General features: G+C 37.2%; 1 protein-coding gene across 1 annotated transcript; it reads left to right on the top strand.

Annotated features, from left to right (window-relative positions):
* Positions 1–12,349: 12,349 nt before the first annotated feature.
* LOC130071412 (piggyBac transposable element-derived protein 4-like) lies at positions 12,350–22,126 on the top strand. The gene is made up of 4 exons (XM_056236214.1): positions 12,350–12,745; positions 15,822–16,018; positions 19,896–21,134; positions 21,539–22,126. The coding sequence occupies exons 1-4, from the start codon at positions 12,455–12,457 to the stop codon at positions 21,972–21,974; spliced, it is 2,163 nt and encodes a 720-aa protein (XP_056092189.1). The 5' UTR covers positions 12,350–12,454; the 3' UTR covers positions 21,975–22,126.
* The last annotated feature ends 604 nt before the right edge of the window (positions 22,127–22,730 follow it).

Raw genomic sequence — 22,730 nt, 5'->3', positions numbered from 1 at the left:
TTAGGAGGGGTATTATTTGTTTATGCTGGGGAATTACTGTATTTTTGCCTTTTTTAAATTGGCTTAATACAGTTAAATTCCAGTGATCTAGTTGAGACCAATGTGTTTATTATAAATCAGTAATGTGATTTAAAGATCACGAGGAAATGGACCAGATGGTGCATACAAACAAATACTTTATTTTTTTCTTTAAAATTTAAAAAAAATTAAATTCTGGCTGCTAAACATACCATTTCAATGCAGTTTGGGAGGGACAGAAATACCTTAACGGAGCTAGCAGCAACCCTCCTCTATCTGAGGACTAAGTTAAAATATCTATTTTGTAAGTTTATGTAAAAGACAGGTTGATGAAAGAACTGTAAGCTCAAATTCAAAAGCTTTTCAAGTCTACTTCATTAAAGCATGTTTACACACACACTTACTGTACACTTAGGCCTACTACACATGATTTTAAAAACACATTGCAGTTTTTATGTTATGATTTTAAATTGGTATGTGACCTAAGAACGATCTTACATTAAAGGTAGCCTACATAAAAGTGCTGAGGTCTGACTTTGTGGTGCTCTGAAATTAAGTTATTTTAATATTAATATGTGATGAAGGACTTTAAAAAAAGTTTGACAGATTTCAGTGCTGAATAAGGTTAACACTACCCCGTTAATTTGAAAATGGTTAATATTTGACAGAAATGTAAAAAAGTAATCAAATCAAATGCAATATGTATAGCGATCTGTATAACAACTATGCTGTAGGGATTTGGGGGGTATAGTCCTACTATGATATTAGACTACATTAAAAGATAATGAAATTCAAACCTGAACCAAACATATTTTTTAATTCAAAGATCAAAGTCTGTCATTAGTCTTTAGTCTGCCAAAAAAAAAAAAAACCATTAAAATCATGAACTCATATGTCATTGTGAAAAAAAAATGTGTTACTGTTGTAACAGTGTGTAGGCTAAATCAGACCTTTCAGGCTATAGCCTAACGCTAATAAGCCTTATGGCAAAATTATTATTACAAACTAAATTGTCGGTCATTAAATAGGAAAACTAAATAATTTTGTAGATGATTTGCTTTGTGTAGGCCTAACCCGACATCAGATTATAAGGCCCGGACGAAGTTTTTTTTTTGCACACAGTGACGCGACCAATCAATCACTCCTTTAATGCTGCGTTCACACCACACGCGAATAGCGCGTCAAATTCGCGCCTACCGCGTCTAGTTATAGCCTACGCGTGAACACTTTGAATCCATTCGCGCGTCAAGAGCAAATGACGCGCGTAAAAAAACTAAAGTTTAGACTGGCTGCCTGCACATTCACTGTCCTCGCGGCTGCGGCTGCGGCTGCTGCAATTGGAAGGGGCTGGCTGCAGGACGACTCAACTTCCACGGACAGTTTTTAATATTTTATATCAAGATTTTGCTTTAGTATAATTTTCGGGACAATTAAGGCCGGTTTCGGGATTCGGGACAACAGCTTAGATTTGGGGACTTAATTGTCCTTCTGGTCACCCTAGGAAAGGAAAAATCTGAGGGGGCACGTGCCCCCTCACTTTGAATGGGCATGACGCCACTGGTTAGAATTCATTTTTACAACTATACCACAGCAGTATACTCCCAACCAGGGATGTACTGGGACTGAAATTCAGCCCGGGACTTTAAGATGGAGAGGCCTTTTATGCGAGTGACCTTGGTGCACGAGCAGAAGGATTTTTTTGCAGTTATTTTAATTCTAATAGTGTTTTATGGTATAAAGATATTCAGATTACACTGAAGAAATTCATGAAATTTTAGGATGACACCTGCCTCTTCAGATTGTATATAAGCAAGTCACCACTGCACTTACGCAACCAGGTCAGCAAAACCTAATCTCGAATACATAAATCAAGTCACAGTATGTCACGTGTACAGTCAGTATATAATATATATCTATAAAAATATAACATATGTAAGGGATAATTATCTGTTATCAAGAAACCGACCGCATTCTACATTGGAATTCTACCAAGCCATGTAATAAATACCTATATTTAAATGCAAATATAAGCAATTTCAGTGTATAATAAATCACTAATATTTCACTAATTGTGCACGTTTCGGCCCCACCCATTTCGTTCTCTTCTTTCCTTCTTTTCGCCATGTTTACCGTCCGTCTCTGTTGCATTCACACAAACCCGCAAAACATGACCAAAAGTAAACTCCTTTGATCGGCACCTAGTTTGAGCCAATCGGATGTCAGGAAAAACGAGGATCAGTCCAAGTTGGGAGGGGCCGCTCGTATCCCCCCTCAGATTGAAAGTATTGCCGTGGCCCGGTCTGAACACACACACACACACACACACATGCTGCAGCTGAGCGGCCGGTTAGGCCGGTCGCGTATCATTTAAAAAAATAAAAATAAAAATAAAATCTTTGACCACCGGCCGGTCTTCGGCCTGAAATGGACCGGCCGTTCGGGATTGCTCCCGGTATTCCCGATGGCCAATCCGCCCCTGCTCCCAACCATGTGTTGTATTCCCGTCATTTTACTGACGACTGCTTTCTAAATCTCGGCGAGTTTAACGCAGGATACATAAAACGCTTGTCCATGAAAGATGGGGCAGTACAGTTTATTTCAGGAGTCACCAACCCGTCGATCGCGATCGACAAGTCGATCTTGGAAGCATTTTAAGTCGATCGCGAAGAGTTTTCAAAATCAGAGAAAAAAACACCAATATTTGTATTCATTATTATTTATTAATTAAAAATGCACCATGTGTGAGCCTACTGTGTGTAGTAAATGGTGTCTAGGGGACGCGGAGGCGCGCGCGCCGTACAATGACGTCATTTTTGGCTCATGCGGACGCGTCGAGTATAAACAAGGCTTCACGCTTTAACCAGCTAGCCACTTCACACTACGCTCACATCAAGCTCTTCAAGCTAACGATACGCAAGCTAACGAAACGATGGCACAACGGTGAGGGAGTAGGCTATTGCTAGTTTGAAATCTGCAGGGGTTTTCCTGCATAGAAAATTATGAGGCGGCCGCCTCCGTCAAATTTACAGTTAAAGGAGCTGTATGTAAGAAATTTATTTCAATTAATCATAAAATGGCCCTGATATATCACGAGACATTAAGAAATCATGTACATTTCAAATACTTATATCACTGACAACAGTAGTCCGGCCAGGATATTGTCATTTAAAAAGTGCAGTTGCAGCCCTCAACTGATGTTGATGTTGTCATGTTGTGTTTTGGTCTGATGCTCCACCCTCCACCTATCTACCAATCATGAAGTCAGTAGTGTTGCGGCATCCGGGTTGCCAGCTCTGCTCTAGTTACCACAGCTGCAGCTCATCACGTTCCTGCTGGATCCTACAGCCTATCTGGCAACCTTGAGTCAGGGGGGAGGGGGAGGGGATACACCACTCTACAGTAATTTGAAAGTGATTGCAGTACCAGTTTTGGCCACAATCTTACATACAGCTCCTTTAAGAAACAATATAACGTTATAGACGACCAGAGTGCTGTTTTCCTGAATGCAAGCACGATTGAAACCAAGATATTGATTTCATAACAGTTCAATAAACAAATAGTTAAAATTAAGTTACTTACATTTTTAGACGTAATTACTGTTTTTGTTCTGTTTCAGCAGCGAAAATAGTTCCAAACAACAGAACTAGCGCATCTCACAGCAACACTCATCCATTATTCATTACTGAATGATTCAGCGTTTTGACCTAATCGCTCGAGTCAAAGATTCAATTAACGTTACCCATTATTAAACCGCCTCATTCTGAATCAATCAGCCGTTTGAACGAATCGTTTGAATGAATGACTCAATGACTCGCTCATTAAGACGGCCGCCTGCCGCTTCTACTGGCGGTTTAGTTTCAAAGTATCATTCTTTTCAACATTCCTTATTTGTATATTAAAAAAATATTCAAAACAATCTCATAATCTCATTTAACACAGTTATAATTTTTCAATGTAAATTATTAAATTTGATTGGTAACAGCCCTGTCTTATTATTTTAATTGAATGTATTGATAAAATGTAAGAATTTGAAATGAAATTTACCCTAATTTTATTTAATGTACTGGTATGCTCTAAAATTTAGAGCATACCAGTACATTAAATAAAATTAGGGGGGAAATGCCCTTTATAAATGTACAAAAAATTATTTCGATAAGAGTGTTTTCAAAAATGAAACATTGACAATTTAAGTTTAAAGGGAGTAGGCTAAAGCCTCTGTTTAGGCGATAAAGGAAATGTAATTTTGCCAAAAGAAGAACTTTTAATTTAAATAAATGTTAATTTTAAATCAGCCTACTTCAGTGTGATATGTTACCATATTATCATGCTTAACCCTCTGGGGTCCAAGGTGTTTTTGGGGTCCTTGAGATGTTTTGACATACTCTGACATTTGTGCTTTTTTCAGTTGCTTATAAACATATTACTGGCAAAGGTGTAATTACACTCTATTTAGCACACACAGGGCTACCATAATGTGTTATCAACATGTATGTACATTTTTGTATTTTTGAGAGAATATTGTTTATGCGTGGTTATTGAAAAAACTAAAACTTAAAGTTTCTGAAATAAGGCCACAAAAGACATACTAAATATGTGTCCACAAGACTTTTGACTAATGGATGTTGTGGCCTAGAGTTTTTTCTTCAAAATGATCTGAAAATCATCCTGCCTTATCATTCACATAACACAATAGATTGGTTTAAATTTAAAAATGACACTTTTTGTTTGGAAAGGCAATATGCGCTGGGGTGTGACCTGTGATTCACACCTGAGAAGACAATGGGCCCGCATAATGAGCGCATAATGGGGCTGCATACTAATGAGCCTTTCATTCAGGTGTGTCACTGAGCCACAAGAATGCAATGACTATATATATATATATATATATATATATATATATGCCTATATAATACAAAATTGGTTCACAGTTCCAATTATTTATTTATTTTTCAAATTGTGCTTGCAAATTGTATAATATCAAATGTAAAACTGTATAGTAATTGTGCAGTTAATTATCATACTGTTTTTACAGAAAGTTTGGGAATGTATCCCAAATGTGTCACTAATAAAACACAATACAAATAATTTAAAGAGGAGGCTTATATTGAGCTTTTAAGATTTACCTAAGATTTATTTATATGTAGCCTACATATATTTTTGCTATTTTAATAAAAAGGTTACAATTACAACAACAATTAAAATTTTAACTATATTTCAAATGTAATCTTTCTTTGTATTATATACTAAAGTATACATTTTATCATACATATTTCACAGTTGCGGATTAATTAGTTTGAATATAGCTTACAATCGAACAAATACTATAATAACATCTTAGCAAACAAGCTTATTTGATGTGGCAGTATTTTACAGTAAAAACGACATCTTGTCTTTCATATGTAACATATCGTTTTTATGATTAGGACATATAAATGTTCATTTGCAGTTTAATCCGTTGCTTATACAAAAATAATTTATTTCAACATATTTCAGTCGATTTTTACTCATCTCAGTATTGGAATATAGTTAGGTAAAAGCTGTTCATTCATTCACACACAAAAACGCGATTCAAACAGTCTTTTTGTTTACAGACACTTTTCCATATCGCGATTAGCACAAAGCACTTGAAAATAAAGAATGTACCTATTTCCTCGGCTGGATCCGTTGCTCCTCCAAATGAAACTACCTGTAGCCTACTTCTGAGGTAATTTTTTCCAGGATTATTATTAAGATAGTACTATTATTCCTCACAGCGTCGTAAATCTGAGTCTCTTTCGGTGGTTATCCAGCTGATGTGGGCGTGGATCGCCTCAGAGCATTTGTGTTTGAATAGAGCGCGCGCTCCGTGGGCGTGGTCAAATTAACTTTAATGAGCTGAGACGAGAACGACTATCATCTCTCTCTTTTCGTACAGATTACATAAAATGAGAATTTTTTTTTTTTATATAAATTACTTCATTTAAAAGAAGATAATTCAGGCTTCATGCCTGTGTGCCTGTATAACTGTTTGACTGAGTATTTGCAGAGTTACAGATGATTTTTCGGACGCGTTTCAGAATGGACTTCACTGACAGAGAGAACGCAGAACGCGCATCATGTTTATTTTTCTTTATTAGGCGAAAAGCACAACACTTTGTTTTTATTATGAGGTTCCACAAAAAAAATACAAACTTAACAGGATCGAATGATGTACAACACTTATATGTAAGATCAAAATTAACAGAGTAATTTGAGTCTCTTTTGCACTGATAAGGAAAAAAGTGAGCTGGTATCGCCGGCGAGACCGCCGACCCCAGAGAGTTAATTGAATAATTGTAATGTGATGATCAGATGCAGATATCTAAATCAAAGAATATGGGTGGTTGGCGGGTGGATTATTTTATATTTTTAACAACAGATTCGAGTGACTCAAAGTGCACCAGATTAATGAATTTATCTTTAAAATGTACTAATTTTTCTCCCGGGGGGGGGGGGGGGGGGCATGCCCCCGGACCCCCCTAGTGTTACGATTTTACCACCTCCGCCTCATTTTGAGCCAGGAAAAAACCTGTATTGGCTATTGTTAAAAGGAGATCTGTGTTTTATGTTGTTGGAAAAGGGAAAGAGAATCAGTGCTGTAGATGACTGTTTTAGGCCTGTAATTGATTGATTATCTAGGTAATGAATAGTAGTAGGTCTGTAATTTGTGTGAAAATATTATTGAAGAATTGAAGGATGACTGTTGTCATAATATTTTGTATGCTAGTTGCACTTACCATTTTGATGTTTTAAAAGGGAAAATGAAACAGTACATTATTGGCTTAGGCCTGTAATTGACTGATTATTGTGTTTATATATGAGTAATAAGCCTGTGGATATATACTTAATGTTATATTACTGTTGAAAATGTTGAATTATAGTTGACAGTTTGTATGGTTATATACTATTTGTATAGTTAAATAAATATTTTCCTAGTGACTAACATGCAACAAGGAATGTCAAAGTAGAACTACATTGTGGCCTTGTTTTTTCATAATTTTCGGCAAGTGGTAGATCTTGGTTTACATTTGGACTTGGGATGTGATCTTAGGCTTGAAAAGGTTGGTGACCACTGGTTTATTTGGACCAACTTGCTCCTCTGAATCACAACCTGTAAGTATGATTAATAAGTGTTCAAAATGCATATAGTTTTGTGTTTTATATTTCAGACTGGATCTTCTAACTGCTTAGAACGAATAATTTGAGAAATTAGATGATATTAAATCATCCATAAAACCATAAGGGCTGAATAAGCAGTGATTCAATGTAGGAACAGGGACTTGACTGTAATGGTCCAGTCGATCGATAGGTGGCGGCAAAGTACTTGGTGTTGCGGACCGCTACAAATCAAGAAGAAAAAGCGCACTTCTTGGGAGCGCTATCTGGTATATCTAAAGTTTTTGCCCCTACACATATGCCCCATAACCTATGTTTATTTCCTTGCTAGAGCAGCTAGTGCTTACACAAAAATGACCCAGCAACGTGGTAGATGTTCTGTAGTTGGCTGTAGGAATGAGCATAAGAGTGTTCATTTACTTCCGTCATCTATGCCACTGAAGATGCGGTGGGTTAGTTTTATTTTTAAAGGGAATGCGCCAGAAAAAGTAGGTAAATACGTATATGTCTGTGCTAACCATTTTACATCAGACTGCTTTGTAAACGAGGGTCAGTACAAGGCAGGGTTTGCATTAAAGTTATTAATTAAGGATGGATCAATACCAACTGTCCGTTATCCAACTGCATGTCCAGAATACGTAAGTATCGAGATTTTGTTTACCTGTCCAAGTCGTCTTTCTGATTGCAATACTTAATAAATGAGCATGACGCAATATAACCTCCCAAAAAAGTAATACTACTCAGTCTCATATCCAGCGTCATGTGTTAGCTGGGGTTGCAGTTAGTGTGTGTTGCTCATCCGTCGTTACGAAACGGCTGTACAATAACAACATAAATTCGTCAACTAAGGATGTAGGTATACGTCTTTGTGTAGCATTTCTGTCGGAGTTTTCCTCCTTCAGTGTCCGACTCTATAGTTCATAGAGCTGCTGAACTCCAGTATTCACAGTAGCAGCAGCAGTGAGTGAAAGGGGGTGGAGAGCAGCAGCAGCTCATTTGCATTTGACGTGCCTCTGGTCTGCACTGTCTAAAAGTGCATGATAGATGTATCCCAAAAGAGGGAAGCTATTGTGAACTGCTTGTAGTTGTAGCTGGAAGAGTTGTTGGTTCGTGTTGTCGACATGTCGAGAAGACGCTGTTTTCTGCGCTGCGAAATCAAATCCACGTTGCATGGACTTCCAAAGGATGAGGATGTGAAGAGTCAGTGGTTGAAATTCATTTTTACAATGATACCACAACAGTTTAACGCCAACCTTTTGTTGTGTTCCCGTCATTTTACTGACGACTGCTTTTCAAATCTTTCCGAGGTCAATGCGGGATTTGCAAAACGTTTATTCATTAAAGATGGGAAAGTACCCACATTATTTGGGCCTTCTTGCGCTTCGACATGTAAAGGATCACAACCTGTAAGTATGATTCTGCAGCCTATATTTTGTACGGATTGCTTAGAATGCGAGGTTTTGTGTTTTACACCCAGTGCACTGCTATAGGCCTCTGCTAACCTGCTATCTCACGTTATTGTCATGAAATAGTTCTGCTAAATCAGTGATTCGAACAGTATACGATGGGGACGCCTCCGGAACTGAAATTCAAAAGGCTATGGCTATCTGACCAACCCGAGCAGAAAGGAGGGGAAGACCGTGCAGGGTTGCCAGGTTCACAAAAACTAGCCCCTATGCTATTCAAAACCCTACTCAAAAACATTGTAGGGGTGTGATTGTGATACCATTTTCCTTTCGATCGTTTGACATAAGAGGACGCACTAAAACATCATGTAAGTTGCAGAACTCAAACTTCTTGTTAATCCGAAACCATTATTGTATTATTGAAACCAAGCTGCTAAGAGAAAGACCGCCTCGGCAGAAGATCAACGCCTACTTCTACATCACTGTGTCTTTAGCCCCGCCCAAGAGACGCAAACACAGCAACAAAACGATCGAGATGCCTCTGAGGATTACAAGACGTTGTGCAGTGCTGAGTTGTGGAAAAGCGCAATCTTTGCATGTCCTTCCGCGTGATCCTAACATTAGTAAAGCGTGGATGAACTTTATTTTTAACGAGGTTCCAGATCGCGTCAATAAGACACTGTTTGTCTGTTCGCTTCATTTTACTGCGGATTCGTTTACAAACAAGACGCAGTTCGACGCAGGCTTTTCAGAGAGACTGAAAATAAAAGATGATGCAGTGCCGACTATACTGAAGCCGACCGTAATCTCGCAACACACACGTGTGAGTAACAATGTTTTGTTTTTTTACCAAGCGTCACTATTGCTTTGTTACAGATCGTTTGATATGAGTAAGTTAGTTATACGGTTTTCGCCAATGGCCTATCAGTTTCCATAGATGCAGATACTGATAGAAATTAGTCTTTCGTTATATTTAAACGCGTAAGCGTAACGTTATACGTTTTCCACTTTACTTAAAATGGTGAGCGATAAATATAAGAGCAACAGCGCGACAAACGATGTTACATTCATTCATCATTCGTTTACACGAAACACCGGAATCCCTTTGTGAACTGTGGTAACTCAAAACAAAACGTGCTTCCCAATTAGCGTTCTTATGCATTATTAGTCTATGGCGTTTTATAGCGAAGTGTTCACATTGATAATTCCAAACAGAAAAAGTACACTTTAAATACGCGGATTATGCATTTAATTAACCGAAAAAAACTAATAAATGTGGAATGTTTGGAATGCACTCATCTGTCGCAGCTTTAATTACGTAGAAGAGGGGGAGGAGCTAGGATCAGACTCAATGCAGAATGTCAAAACCTTAAAAGGGTCATGAATTGAGAAATCAACTTTTCCTTGAGCTTTTGATATATAAAAGGTCATCGTAATATAAGAATATCCTGCTGAAAACTTCCTTAGTCAAATAAAAGCTTTTACAGCTGCCTCATCAAACGAGGGATCTGCAAATTGGCCTACCTGTGACGTCAGAGAGCAGTGAAACACCGCCTCAACAGAAGACCACCGCCTAATTCTGTAGCCCCGCCCACCGATTTGCTCATGACATGTAATAGGTAAATAGCATAAGGCCTATGTGGTGTTAAACTGGATCGAGCTACCAAGCAATAAAAATGCCGCTGAAGATTACAAAATATTGTGCAGTGCCTGGTTGTGGAAGAACACAGTCGCTGCATAAGCTTCCTTCGGATTCCAATTTTAGGAATGCGTGGTTGAACTTTATTTTTAATGAAGTTCCAGCTCACGTGGGTAAAACATTGCGCGTTTGTTCGCTTCATTTCACCGCGGATTCTTTTGCAAACAAGACACAGGTCGAGGCTGGATTTGCAGACAGAATGAGATTAAAAAACGATGCTGTGCCTTCTGTATTGGATCCGACAGGAATGGCGCAACACATTTATGTGAGTAAAAAAGTTTTTTATATGTGCTAGTATTGCATTGTTACAGATCGTTTGGTACTGATTATGTGAACGTGTCGAACATGTATGGGTGAATCATTCCGGTTGCCTTTTTTCCACATTGGAAGTTTTCAAAACAATTCCCGGGGACAGGGGAGTCGAAACTCATAATAATATGCAAAACTGTTATCCAATCATAGCAGTGGGTGTTTACTTCCAAGTCTTCAATGCAGCACGCCCATAAAACCGAGCATTTCAGGAGCTAGTGGCAAAACCAGGGTAGAACATCAGGTTATGATGTTTTTGAAAGTAAAAACCACGTGAATTTCTTAAGTTGACCTCAGACAACAGTATAACAATTTTCAAAAGGCCAGTTCATGACCCCTTTAAAATTCATCCGTGACACGGTTGATTGCATAATGTGTATGAAGGTAATATGATGCAAGAATCGAATGCGCAAGAGAAGATTTGTAAAGGTAAGAAAAAAATATTTGCAGCATTTTACTGTTATCCGTAAGTGTAATTCATGTAATGTGAAGCTGCAGCTTCATGCTAACGCAAAATAAATAGGATCTGTATTCCTCTGACTTTCATTTTTCCGCGCTTACACTTTTGCCACATTTTTTGCACACACATACGGCCAAAAGCATTGCAGGCCTGTGAACAGCAATTTGCAAGCGAAAACAACAGAGTCAGGAACTACAAAACAGATTGACCGTGTAAAACTAACCTTTGTGTAAAGAAATAAACTGTTGTAAATGTCTGAATAACTTGTGTGCATGCGGCTAAAAAAGTCCCGAAATAACCCGATTTGTACAGTTGCGTCTGTCTTTTAGCTGCGCTTACAGTTTTGGCACGATTCTCTCACTCATTGATTTCTGCAAGCGCGAACAGTAGCCAATCAAATGAGCTTCTCGCTGACTCTCGTTTTACTTTTATCTGATTGGTTCAATAAACACCCCAGTCGCCAAAATACATCTTTATCTTCATTTGGTTCAGAAGCGTTCTCGTTGCCGAAATGGTACTTTTAATGCACACATACATGTTAAATTAATAAATAAATCACGATTGCTTAATAAGCTGAATTACACTTACGAATAACAGTAAAATGCTGCAATTATTTTTTTCTTACACTTGTAAGGTGATTTACACCTTTACAAATCTTCTCTTGCACATGCATGCAAATTTAATTTACACTTACAAACTTATGTACACTTTCACAAATCTTACCCTGCGCATTTGATTCTTTATGGCATCATACCTTAATAAATGTGTATAGTGCGTCATTTGGAACACAAAAAATAGAATTACTTCAACTTTATTTGCTCCAATAGACCTTATTCAGAGCAGAGCCATGACGGAAGTGAGGGGCGGAGGTAACACGTTATTTTCTTTAGATATAAGCTATATTCACATGGATTTTGATATTTAGCAATAATTTTAAATAGACACTATACAATGAGCAATATTATAAATCATGTTTAAAGTTAATGGATACAAACAAAGTTCATTGTTAGGTTAACAATTACATATCATATACAAATTATATTTAATTAAAATAAAAAATAGTAATAAATGTGTAACCAACCATGTTGTGAAAGTGTTTTCCATTTGACTGTATTTTGTGGTGATATGTTCATGTCATTACAAATAATACTTAAAGGGGACCTATTATGCAAAATTCACTTTTATAAGGTGTTTGCACACCAAATGTGTGTTCACAGTGTGTTAGAACAACCAGCCTATAATGGTAAAAATCCACTCTCATTTTTTTTTAATTCCCCTAAATCAAAAGCAGTCTCTTCAAACGAGCTGATTCAGATTCCCCCCCTACAGTGACGTCATCGTAGAGAGAAGACCCACAGCCGGTGACAATCTGCCCTATTAGCATAGACAGCGCTGAGTGAGAAGCACAGAGGCAACTGGAGTTGTACGATGTCTGCGCCAAAGAGGCATTACAAGTGTTGTGTTTTGGGATGTACCAATGAACATAAGAGTCTCCATAGACTACCGCAATCTGAGTCACTGAGGATATCGTGGTTAAATTTCATTTTCAAAGGAAATATCCCAAAGAACATTGCTAAAATCTTATACGTTTGCGGCAATCATTTTGCGCCCGACTGCTTCACAAACAAGGGTTTTGTCAACGCTGGATTTTCAAAAAGGTTGATTCTGAAAGATGGGTCAATACCAACGCTTCGTGCGCAAACTTCAGATCCAGACAAAGTAAGTATCACATGTCATATGTTGTGCCTTTCTGAAAAGAGCTTGTTGGCACTCTGTATGGCTAACTTTGCAAAATCTACCATTGTCTCTGCCTGTTCACTGATGCTGCCCCTGTTGCCGGTATGCCGGCCGGAGCATGAGGTCTTGAAGCTCCGCCCTCTTCTTGAAAGGGGGCCGGGAGTACCAGCTCACTTGCATTTAAGGGGGTGTTTGGCAATTTTAACATTCTATAAATTATCAGTGGGGTATTTTGAGCTAAAACTTCACATACACACTCTTGGGTTATCCAAGACACACGTTACATCTTGTAAAAAGAGGCATAATAGGTCCCACACTGCAGACACACATCGGTGTTCAAACAACTTATGAAAGTGAATTTTGCATAATAGGTCCTTTAAAAAAAAAAAAAATATTAATAAATGTTGTAAAGTTTTTAATTTGACTATTTTGTGATATTTATGTTCGTGTCATTACAAATGATACTTGGACACAGAGTGTGACGCATTTCATGTCAAATATACTGTATTTAAATTTAAAATAAACATTTATTATAAAGCTCCTTGAACAAGTGAAACTGTCATTTTTCTATATGAAAACCAATACTATATTTTAAATATAGCCTAAATAATCATTAAAAAAGTATGAATGGCTCATATTATAAAAAGTTACATACAAATAAACTTAAAACACAAATAGCCGGTTTCACAAACAAGGCTTAAATCTAGTCTCAGACTAAAACGCATGTTTGAGCTGGTTTAACTGAAGGCAACTTGCACTAACATTATCTTAAAATATGCTAGTGCCATTTTGTCTCAAGATGCACACGATAATGTTTTTTTCTAAGGCACGCTTATAAAAGCTATTTCAATGCCCTAATTGAACTAAGGCCTAATCCTGACTTAATCTAAGCATTTTCTGTCAAACAGGGCCAAAAACGGATGACATTAGCCCATTGCATTAGATCTCAGTCATCACTGAAAGCAAAATTAATGATTAATTTGAATATCTCTACTTTGACAAATGAAGAAAAAAAACTGAGCGCTCATTTGTTTATGACGTTTAGTCATTATGTAAATGACTAAATACAAAGCATACAGTAACTTCATTGTACAAAGCCCATTTACAAAACCCATCTGAATAGTAATCAATCTGACCACAGGAAAATATTCTATACAACGTATGATAACAAATTAGATAATAAAATGAGAAAGACGTGCACAGATTCAGCATTTTTTGTTTTCCACATGACAGAAACATTACAGACAACTCACCGTATTATCAATGCTTGTTCTGTTGTCACATGTCTTACTGGATTTCATACAGAGAAGGCTTTGCATTAAATATTTAATTTGAATTTCAAATGATTAAATACTGTTTATATTTGACATTAAGTGCCCATACCTCTGTCTCTTAAAGTGCTATTTGTAACAACATGAACATGAAGGAAATATTACATACTTGTAGTCAAATGGGAAACACATTTTACAATACTGTTACAAAATGTTTGTATTATCCAATAATATGATTATTTATAAAAGACAGCTATTGCTCATTAGGCTACATCATGATATCTTATGTATGTATGAACAATGAACAGAACATGTATGACTTTATTTCAAAGTATTGTTAAAAATTGTAGATCTCGACCCGAGTCGTGCTTACTAAGCATGGTTACTACAGTTAATTCATGGTACATTTTTATAAAGGTATCGTTTATTAATAAGGATTACAGATCATTACCAATGTTTTAACAACTCTTTATTTTATTATAATACATGTCATGTCTAGGTTTGTTATGAATAGCTCCAGATGCGGTTTCATGACCTAAGGAAAGCACTGCTCCCTCTTTAAACGAGTACTATACTGGAAGTGTGAATGGCATCTGTGAATGTTGACTTGACTGAATGGCAGTTTTGACAACTCTCATATAAAGAGTTTTGTATAACAAGCAAAGTATAAACTGCTGTTTAAAAAAAAAATACTTGAACTTTTTTTAGCTGAGAGTATGTAAATGATAGTTTTTTTTGTAAATATAAATTATATTTAGGTTTTTAATTACTTCAATTCAGTTGTTTTATGTGCTGAATCTGGGACAAATACGATGTGGAAGAAATTATAATATGCCATTCCAAATAAAACTTAGATTACTAGAAACTTAGAAAAGTAAAACTCAGATTTCCTATTAAGGAAAATAGTTAGGCTATAAATGTATAAAACTGTATTTTGTAGGGATGCACCAAAATGGACAAATCTGGGCCGAAACCCAAAATTCTGGAAGCACTTAGTCTCAAACCGAAAAGGCTTTAAAAAAAATCTTATTTTATAATACCTTTTTGTTTTTGGGGTAATTGTATTAATATTAGACTTTTAATGAAATTAAATAATTTGAATGATACTGAATTAAAAAAATACTAGCCATTAAAATAAAATAACCACACAATCTTTATTGAAAGTAACACAATTTTACCAAATAAATAAATAAATTACTATTAAATATAAATATATTGTCCTTTTTCCGGTTCTATGCAACAGAATCAGAAATAACATTTAATTGTTTGACCAATTATCCAAATACTGTATAGTCCTACAAAGCTATTGATATCAGAGCATTTGAGCAGATAGCAGGGAGCGGATCAGTGAACGAGAGGGTAGTGTCATTTTACCAGTGTTGTCCAACACCGCTATCCCACACCATGTTACAGCACAGTAGGGCTATTGGAAACCAGTGCATCATTTGAGCTGACTTTTTCGATGTATGAGCGGTACATGAGTGGAGCATTCACATGGGCCGTGAGCAACTGAGCGCATGTTTATAGAGCGGAATATTGAGCGCACCTTGATGATAACGCTAGAGCAAGAGTGAAACCTGAGCGCTGAACACTGAGGTGCGGGGCAGGGTGGAATATATTTTCAGTCCGTTTTTCTCTTTCGGCTAAAAACCGAAAATGCCATTTTTCAACCAATCATTTTATGTATTTTGGTTTGTTGTTTATTTTATAATAAGTTATAGATGCATGTGATAATCTTGCAATAAACATTTCACTGACTCTTTGTTTTCCCTGTTAAAATCCAACAGCAAACATCTGCATCGCCTTCTCTTTTGATCTTCACTTCTGCTGTGGATCCCAAGAAAATTACCACAAATGATGTGGTGGACATTACAGCCAGTAGTGATGAAGATCTTGATATTTGTGACCAGGACAGTGTGGCCAGCAGTGTGGACAGCACAGCAGAGGAAATGTTTATGGATGGTCTTGACCCTGTTCTAGATCGGTGAGTTTTTTATGACATATTTGTATTTGGTACTTAAGAACTAAGGCTTGGCATTGACACAAATTTCACTTCACAATTTCGATTCACAAGATTGTATTTTCAATATTGATTCATTTGGATAGTACAGTAGGCGCATGTCAATTTTTCTTAAGGAAAAGTTTTTAGAATAACACTAATTTATTTTTAATTGCATAATTATCGCAATTGACACTTCAGTAATGTCATGGCACATTAAAGAGTGGCGAAATGATTTTGTTTGTTATAAACTTGACACATTTTATGTATTGCTTTATGGCAGCATTTCGCACAATACATCACACCAACATAGCTTTAGAGCAGGGGTTCTCAAACATTTTGGAGCCAGGGACCCCTTACAGGGGAAAAACATCTCCAAGGACCCCCTCATATTTATAACAGTGACTGAGCCTAAAGTTAATGTGGGAGCGGTTAATTAAATATTTTGACACAAATAGTCTCCACCCAGGGTCATTTGCAGGGTTTTCTAAATAGCATACTGAGGTCCCAAAAGTGATCTTGCTAGGGGGGTCCGGGGGCATGCCCCCCTGAGGAATTTTAGATTTTCTTGATCTACACATGCATTTTAAGGTGTTTTTAAGGCCAAAAATTGTACTTTTATTCTTGATATACCCAGAAAGAATGGAAGTGCAATGTGACAACATGTCCCATAGGTGGGGCACATTGTAACATGACCATATGACAGATTAAAATGTTATCTGATCTAATCAAACAAATATACAAGACAAACAAAAATATTTTCTCAATAAAATACAATTAACTTTTTCATATAAAATAATGGCATTTTAAAATAATTAAAAATAAACTAATTTTTGAGTTTGACAACGAACACATATACAACATAGTTCAAAACATATTCATTGTAACGCAGTGTGACAACATGACCCACTTGCACAACTGGGATTTACGTTGTGCCCCGCTATCCCCTATATTTCCTTTCCCGGTTGATACTTTGCAAACTGATTGTTTCTGTCGTTGGTTTAAAACTTCTATCTTAAACAGCTGTTTAGTTTAGCGATTTACATCTTATCTCGCACTTTATGACCGAATAACTGAAGCGTCATGCGGAAATTCGCGCTCGGCTTGCAGCTTCTGTGAACATAAACCAGCCTACTTTGATTTAATCTCCGACTCAAACATTTTGACATTGACGAGCGCTGTTAGTCTGCTGAAGCAGCTCAGATGAGAAGCTCAGTTATCATCGCGATGTTTAATATCCTTGCAGCACCAAATTAGAGTTAATATTAGGCAATTATTTCACAACTTTCATTATACACATAGAAAAATTACAGAGGCCCGGACCTCAGGGACCTCAATTGTGGGTATACGACACTGTCCCTATGCACAAATTTATAATTTACTGTATTTTCCAGAAAATAAGTTGCACCTGAGTGTGTAATACTTTGTTGCGCTCTTGAGGCGTAGTAGGCCTACTTCCCCTCACTCCACAGCAAATCCTTAAATTAATGGTATTCAGAACAAAACGAGAATGAAAAATTATACTATTAATAGATAATAATACAAATAATAATAATAGTAGTATACAGACAACATTTATTTAAAACATCAATTCTAAACGAATTAAGTTGAATCGAAACTGAAACTGCAGACGTTGGGCTCGTGCATCTCTCATTCGGTCCAAAGTTTCCATATTTGCGATGTAGCCTAACATTTGGATGCTTAACTATTTATGTAAAGAAAGCTTCATGCTTCAGTCCCAATATAGGCCTACACGTATCAGCATCTTCACATTTTGGAGAAATGAGATTGGAACAATAGCAAGTCGACAGTATATGATTGACCGTCACTGCCTTCATAGTGTACAACTGCAACAGACAAATTAAATTAAGCAGAACTTTTTATAAGTTCGGTAAGTATTTTATTTTGACAATGAACAGGTTTTGATGTCAAATTAGCAGTGCTAGAACTGACATATTGTGCGCGCACACGAGACGCCGGCGCGAACACTTGGATTTTTCCTCAGCAGTGGAAACAAAGGAATACTCTTATTTATGGTCATACAGATAAGAGTACATCATTCAAAACGGCAAAGTGTCTATTTTTTTATTTGTGTATAGGCCTACATTAAAAATTACTACAAAATGTCATGCCTTTTAAAAATAAAGAACACAACAGGATGCGCGTTCTGCCGTCTCCGTCTCCTTTCTGGCGCACGTGCCCAAAAATCGACCAAAACACAGCGAATACTTGACGCACAGACATAAGAAATATAGATAGATTATCTATCTATAGAAACCTTTAAGAGCCTACTTTTTTATTATTTGACATTAAATGCATTATATAAGTCACGTTGGAATAAATAGCAAGTTTTCAGATGCTAAAGAAAACATGACTTATAGTCGGGAAAAACGGTAGGCTGTTATAAATTATTTCGCGGACCCCCTGGCTATAGTTCACGGACCACCAGGGGTCCGCGGACCCCACTTTGAGAACCACTGCTTTAGAGTACAAGACTGTTACGCCCACCTGGCTCAAGGTGAAGCAACATAATAACAGGGAGGCCACACATGGAACTAAATTTAACAAATAAACATTTAATGGAAAAATAAGTCAAATCAATAATACCACAACTCAATGAAATAAAGAAAAATAAGTAAAAACAATCTGGAACTGAAGAGGAAAGATGAACGGCCATCATTCCTTTTGTAATCGCTGTCTCTTGATGCAAACGCAATCACTGGTAACCCACTACACCTGTTCCTGACGTTCACTTCAGAACACAGAACAACGCCACCTGGTGGCAAAACACTGTAGGCCATAAGACATACTAACCTCATACACCATTAGCAATGCATGACTTTTTTTTTTTTTTGAGCTAACTAATTCAAGGTTGCAAACTGTTTATACTTTCGACATTGGTTGTAGTTGTCTGTCTCGCAACGAAGGGGGAAAAACCTACATCTGACACAAAAGTGGCCAGTGTTATTTATGAAAGATGACAACGTAGGCTATAACCTTTGTTGGTGTCATCCCACAGAGTTTTATAATTGGTCCGAAATGTTAAGTCGTCTAACAGTTCCGTCTTAGGATAGAATGCAAATAAATACATCTCATGGCAGTCAGATGAGCTTGCTAGATTGTAATAGTCTATACTGTCAAATGTATATTGTGTGCAATGTGGCTTACATTCAAACACTTAGTATAAGTGCAAAGTTTATAGTTCATCATTTGGGACACAACTGTGAAGTGTAGGCTATACATTTTATAAGGTTATTTTGTCATGCAAATTCTGAGTCTGATAAGCCCCTCTGACAGCTGCAATAGTTGAGTGCTTGAAGTGTCCAATATTTCACTCTTCACTTTTTTCAGGTAAGTGCATCATCCGGATATTTAAAGTGCACTTTTTCTTTTTTTGTATTTTAATGTAAATGCTATTTGCTATTTATATGACAAAATGGTATAGAATAGTGCATAAGTATGCAAATTGGGACGCACCTAGAGTCTGTGTAAACGTTACAAGAATTTCAGGAAAACTAAAATATTTCTGTTATTCCTTGGAGTGTTGTGTTATGATTGGACTACTGCTCATCTCATCAGTCGACATGTTTTTCTTTGCTTTTGAAAGCATTTGCTTTTCAACAAATGCACATGTACAGCCATCTACTGTACAACAGTGAATTCTACTCGCTTAACTGAAGGGCTTCTAAAGTCACAAAAATACATAAAACTACATAGTTTCTTTAAATTATTTATTAAAATTGTGATTTTTTTATTTTTATTTTTTTTGCCTGACCTGAGGTGGGACAGACCAAAAATTTAAATTTTTCTCACCAAGTAGTACATTGCTAATCCTATTCTGTTTTATTGTGTCATGCAATAGACCTTCATCTGACCTTTACCCACCAGAGGAGGACTGTGATTCAGAGGACAACCCACAGCAGAGAAAGAGACCCCGTCTGTCCTTCACATCATCTACTGCTGATAGGGATGGCAGGGAGAGTGAAAATAATGTCTCTGCTATATCAACAGAAAGATGGCACAGCTCAGATGAAGCAGATGTTAAGCCACCTCATATAGACTTCAAACCCGCCCAAGAACCTGGACCTCAGATTTTGCAGAATAGGTGCAGCAGTCCTCTGCAGTTTTTTCAACTGTTGTTCCCAAAAACAACATTGCAGACCATTGTAGGGCACACAAATGACTATGGAGCCAAGCGCCAAAAGAGAAACGGCAAGGTCTGGGAAAATATTTATCTAAGTGACTTGAAGTCGTACATAGCCCTGGTCATTTACATGAGTATGTTCAAGTGCTCTTCGCTGACTGACTATTGGAGTGTTTCCCAGCACTTCAGTCTGTCCTTTCCTGCAAAAGTCATGTCTTACCAGAAATTTCTGTCAATCTCTAAAGCTCTTCATCTAAGCGACAGCAGGGAGGATGAGAAGAACCGCGTTAGGAGGGGAACAGCAGCCTTTGAACGCCTGGGTAAAATTCAACCCCTGTATCAAGTCATTAGGGAGGCTTGCAAGACATTTTTTCATCCTTTTCAGAGAATCACCATTGTTGAAAAAATGGTGACATCGCAGGCTAGAACTGGACTCAAGCGATGCATGAAAAACGAATCTCCAAACATGGGGTACAAACTCTTTGCACTGACAGACTGCACCTCTGGCTATACGTGGGACTTCTTTATTTACGAGGGGAAGTCATGTTCTTCACAGAGCGAGGGCTTGAGTTATGAGTCCGTTATGGCATTGGTGGATGAAAATATGTTGGGTTCTGGGTACAAACTGTTCGTAGACAAATTTTACACCAGCCCCACACTCTTCAGTGACCTCTTGTGTAAAAAGGTCTGGGCTTGTGGACCTGTATGGGCAAACCGGGCAGGTTTCCCAAAAACAACTGTGAACAGACTGTCAAGGACCGCTCCGCGCGGCACCATGCGTTGGATTAGGGATGACGAGCTGCTGTTTGTTGAGTGGAAAGACTCAAAGGAAGTGCAGATGTGCTCCACCTTCCATAAAGCCTATGAAGGTGATACTGTGCAGAGGAAGGTGAAGGGTGACGCTCAACCGACCCATGTGCAGGTCCCCATTCCAGCTGTGGTGTTGGACTACAAGAAGTAAGTACATTTTATTCAGAGATGTTCCTTGTCCATCTTATTGTACCTGTGCATTCAGTCTTCAATGCGTTTACTATGGAAGTTTGTTTTCACCACAGAGAAAACAAATTTAATTGTGACTTTTTATATCGCAATCCTGAATTTTTTTAATTTATTTTTTTGCAATTCCAAGTTCTCTCAATTTGGACTTTTCCACGATTCTGAGAAAAAAGTCAGAATTGTGAGATATAAACTCGAAAGGACCTTTTCTTTGTATTGTGGCGGAAACAGACAAAGTAAAGAATTGCGAGATGTAAAAAGAGAAATTGTGCGGAAAGTCTTAATTGTGAGATAAAACAAGCTTCCATAGTTTAATCTATTTATCTGTATAGAGTTTGAAATATGCATTTTATATTTCCACTTAGGAACATGGAGGCAGTGGATCTATCTAATTGCATTACTGGACATTACAGAGCTCTACATAAACAAAAAAAGTGGTATCAATGTGTTTTTAATCACTTTTTGGACATCACTGTAGAGAATGCATTCATCATGCAGGAACTAATGGCCAAGGGAAAGAACAAGAGGCCTATGACCCGAAAGGCATTCTTGGAGGTGCTCATTTTAGAGCTTACAGAGATCAGTCCTCAGGATTCAGCACCAGTTTTCTCAGCTCGCTCTTCCTCAACGGTTCCTGCTTTCCACAAGCCGAAGCACATCACACCGGACAACATTGGTGGAAGGAAGTGCAGGCTCTGCAACCAGACAACTCCAGTCATGTGTGTGACTTGTGATATGTTGTTGTGCTTTCAGCCTGAGAGGGACTGTTTCAATGATTGGCATGAAAAACAAGGCTTTTGATTTATGGCTTCAGTGAATGTTACCATGTTAAGGGTCATAAGGGCCTAAATGTGTTTTGTTTTGTTACGTTTTGTAAAGGACGTGGAAAGTTTGACTTTTCACATATGACAGCTGATGCTGAAATATTACAAATAAAACATACTAGAAATGGATTTACGACTTTGTTTCATGAGTTTTATCAACATGCATATGAAATGGGCTTGGTTTAATTAAAATGTAATGTTTGCAAATTAGTTTATAAATGATGTTTTAATGGGCTGAATCCAGGCTTCAAATGACAATAACCCATTCAGACCTGATTTTTTTTCTCTCCACTAAGTAAAAATAATTCTTCTTAATTGATATTTGCTCTTTCAGTGTTGAAAAGAATCGTAAAAAAAGACAACTCACTTTTTTTATCAGAATTTTTACATGTCCACTGCAAATGGAAACCATTACTGAAGGAACATAAAGTCCTCCCATTTTAACCATACCGGTACTTGTGAACTATAACACCATATGTGAACTATTGTTGACGATTTTGAAAGAACACACTGTAACAATGAGCAATGCAATCAGTATGTAGATAAAGTAAGATGATAGGTGATAGTGTTTGTGCACTTGATTATGATTGTGTGCATATAATAGCAAGGTGTGTGTGCTGCTGTATATTCACTCATTTTATGTTCACTGTTGCTGTTTTTCCACTAAAAAAAACCTGAATGAATGTTTATGGTCACAACATTGAATACAAAATCATATTAATCATAAACAATG

The sequence above is a fragment of the Rhinichthys klamathensis genome, unplaced genomic scaffold, assembly GCF_029890125.1.
Source record: "Rhinichthys klamathensis goyatoka isolate OS25496 unplaced genomic scaffold, OSU_Roscu_1.1 h1tg000440l_1, whole genome shotgun sequence".
NCBI lineage: Eukaryota > Metazoa > Chordata > Actinopteri > Cypriniformes > Leuciscidae > Rhinichthys > Rhinichthys klamathensis.
The sequence above is the reverse complement of the archived record's forward strand: the minus strand, read 5'-3'. Positions and strand labels throughout refer to the sequence as shown.

Coding starts and splice junctions, on each gene's coding strand:
- LOC130071412 (XM_056236214.1), top strand. CDS start 12,455: ATGTCTGCGCCAAAGAGGCATTACAAGTGTTGTGTTTTGGGATGTACC. Junction 12,746..15,821: donor AAACTTCAGATCCAGACAAA/GTAAGTATCACA, acceptor AAAATCCAACAG/CAAACATCTGCATCGCCTTC. Junction 21,135..21,538: donor GTGGTGTTGGACTACAAGAA/GTAAGTACATTT, acceptor ATTTCCACTTAG/GAACATGGAGGCAGTGGATC.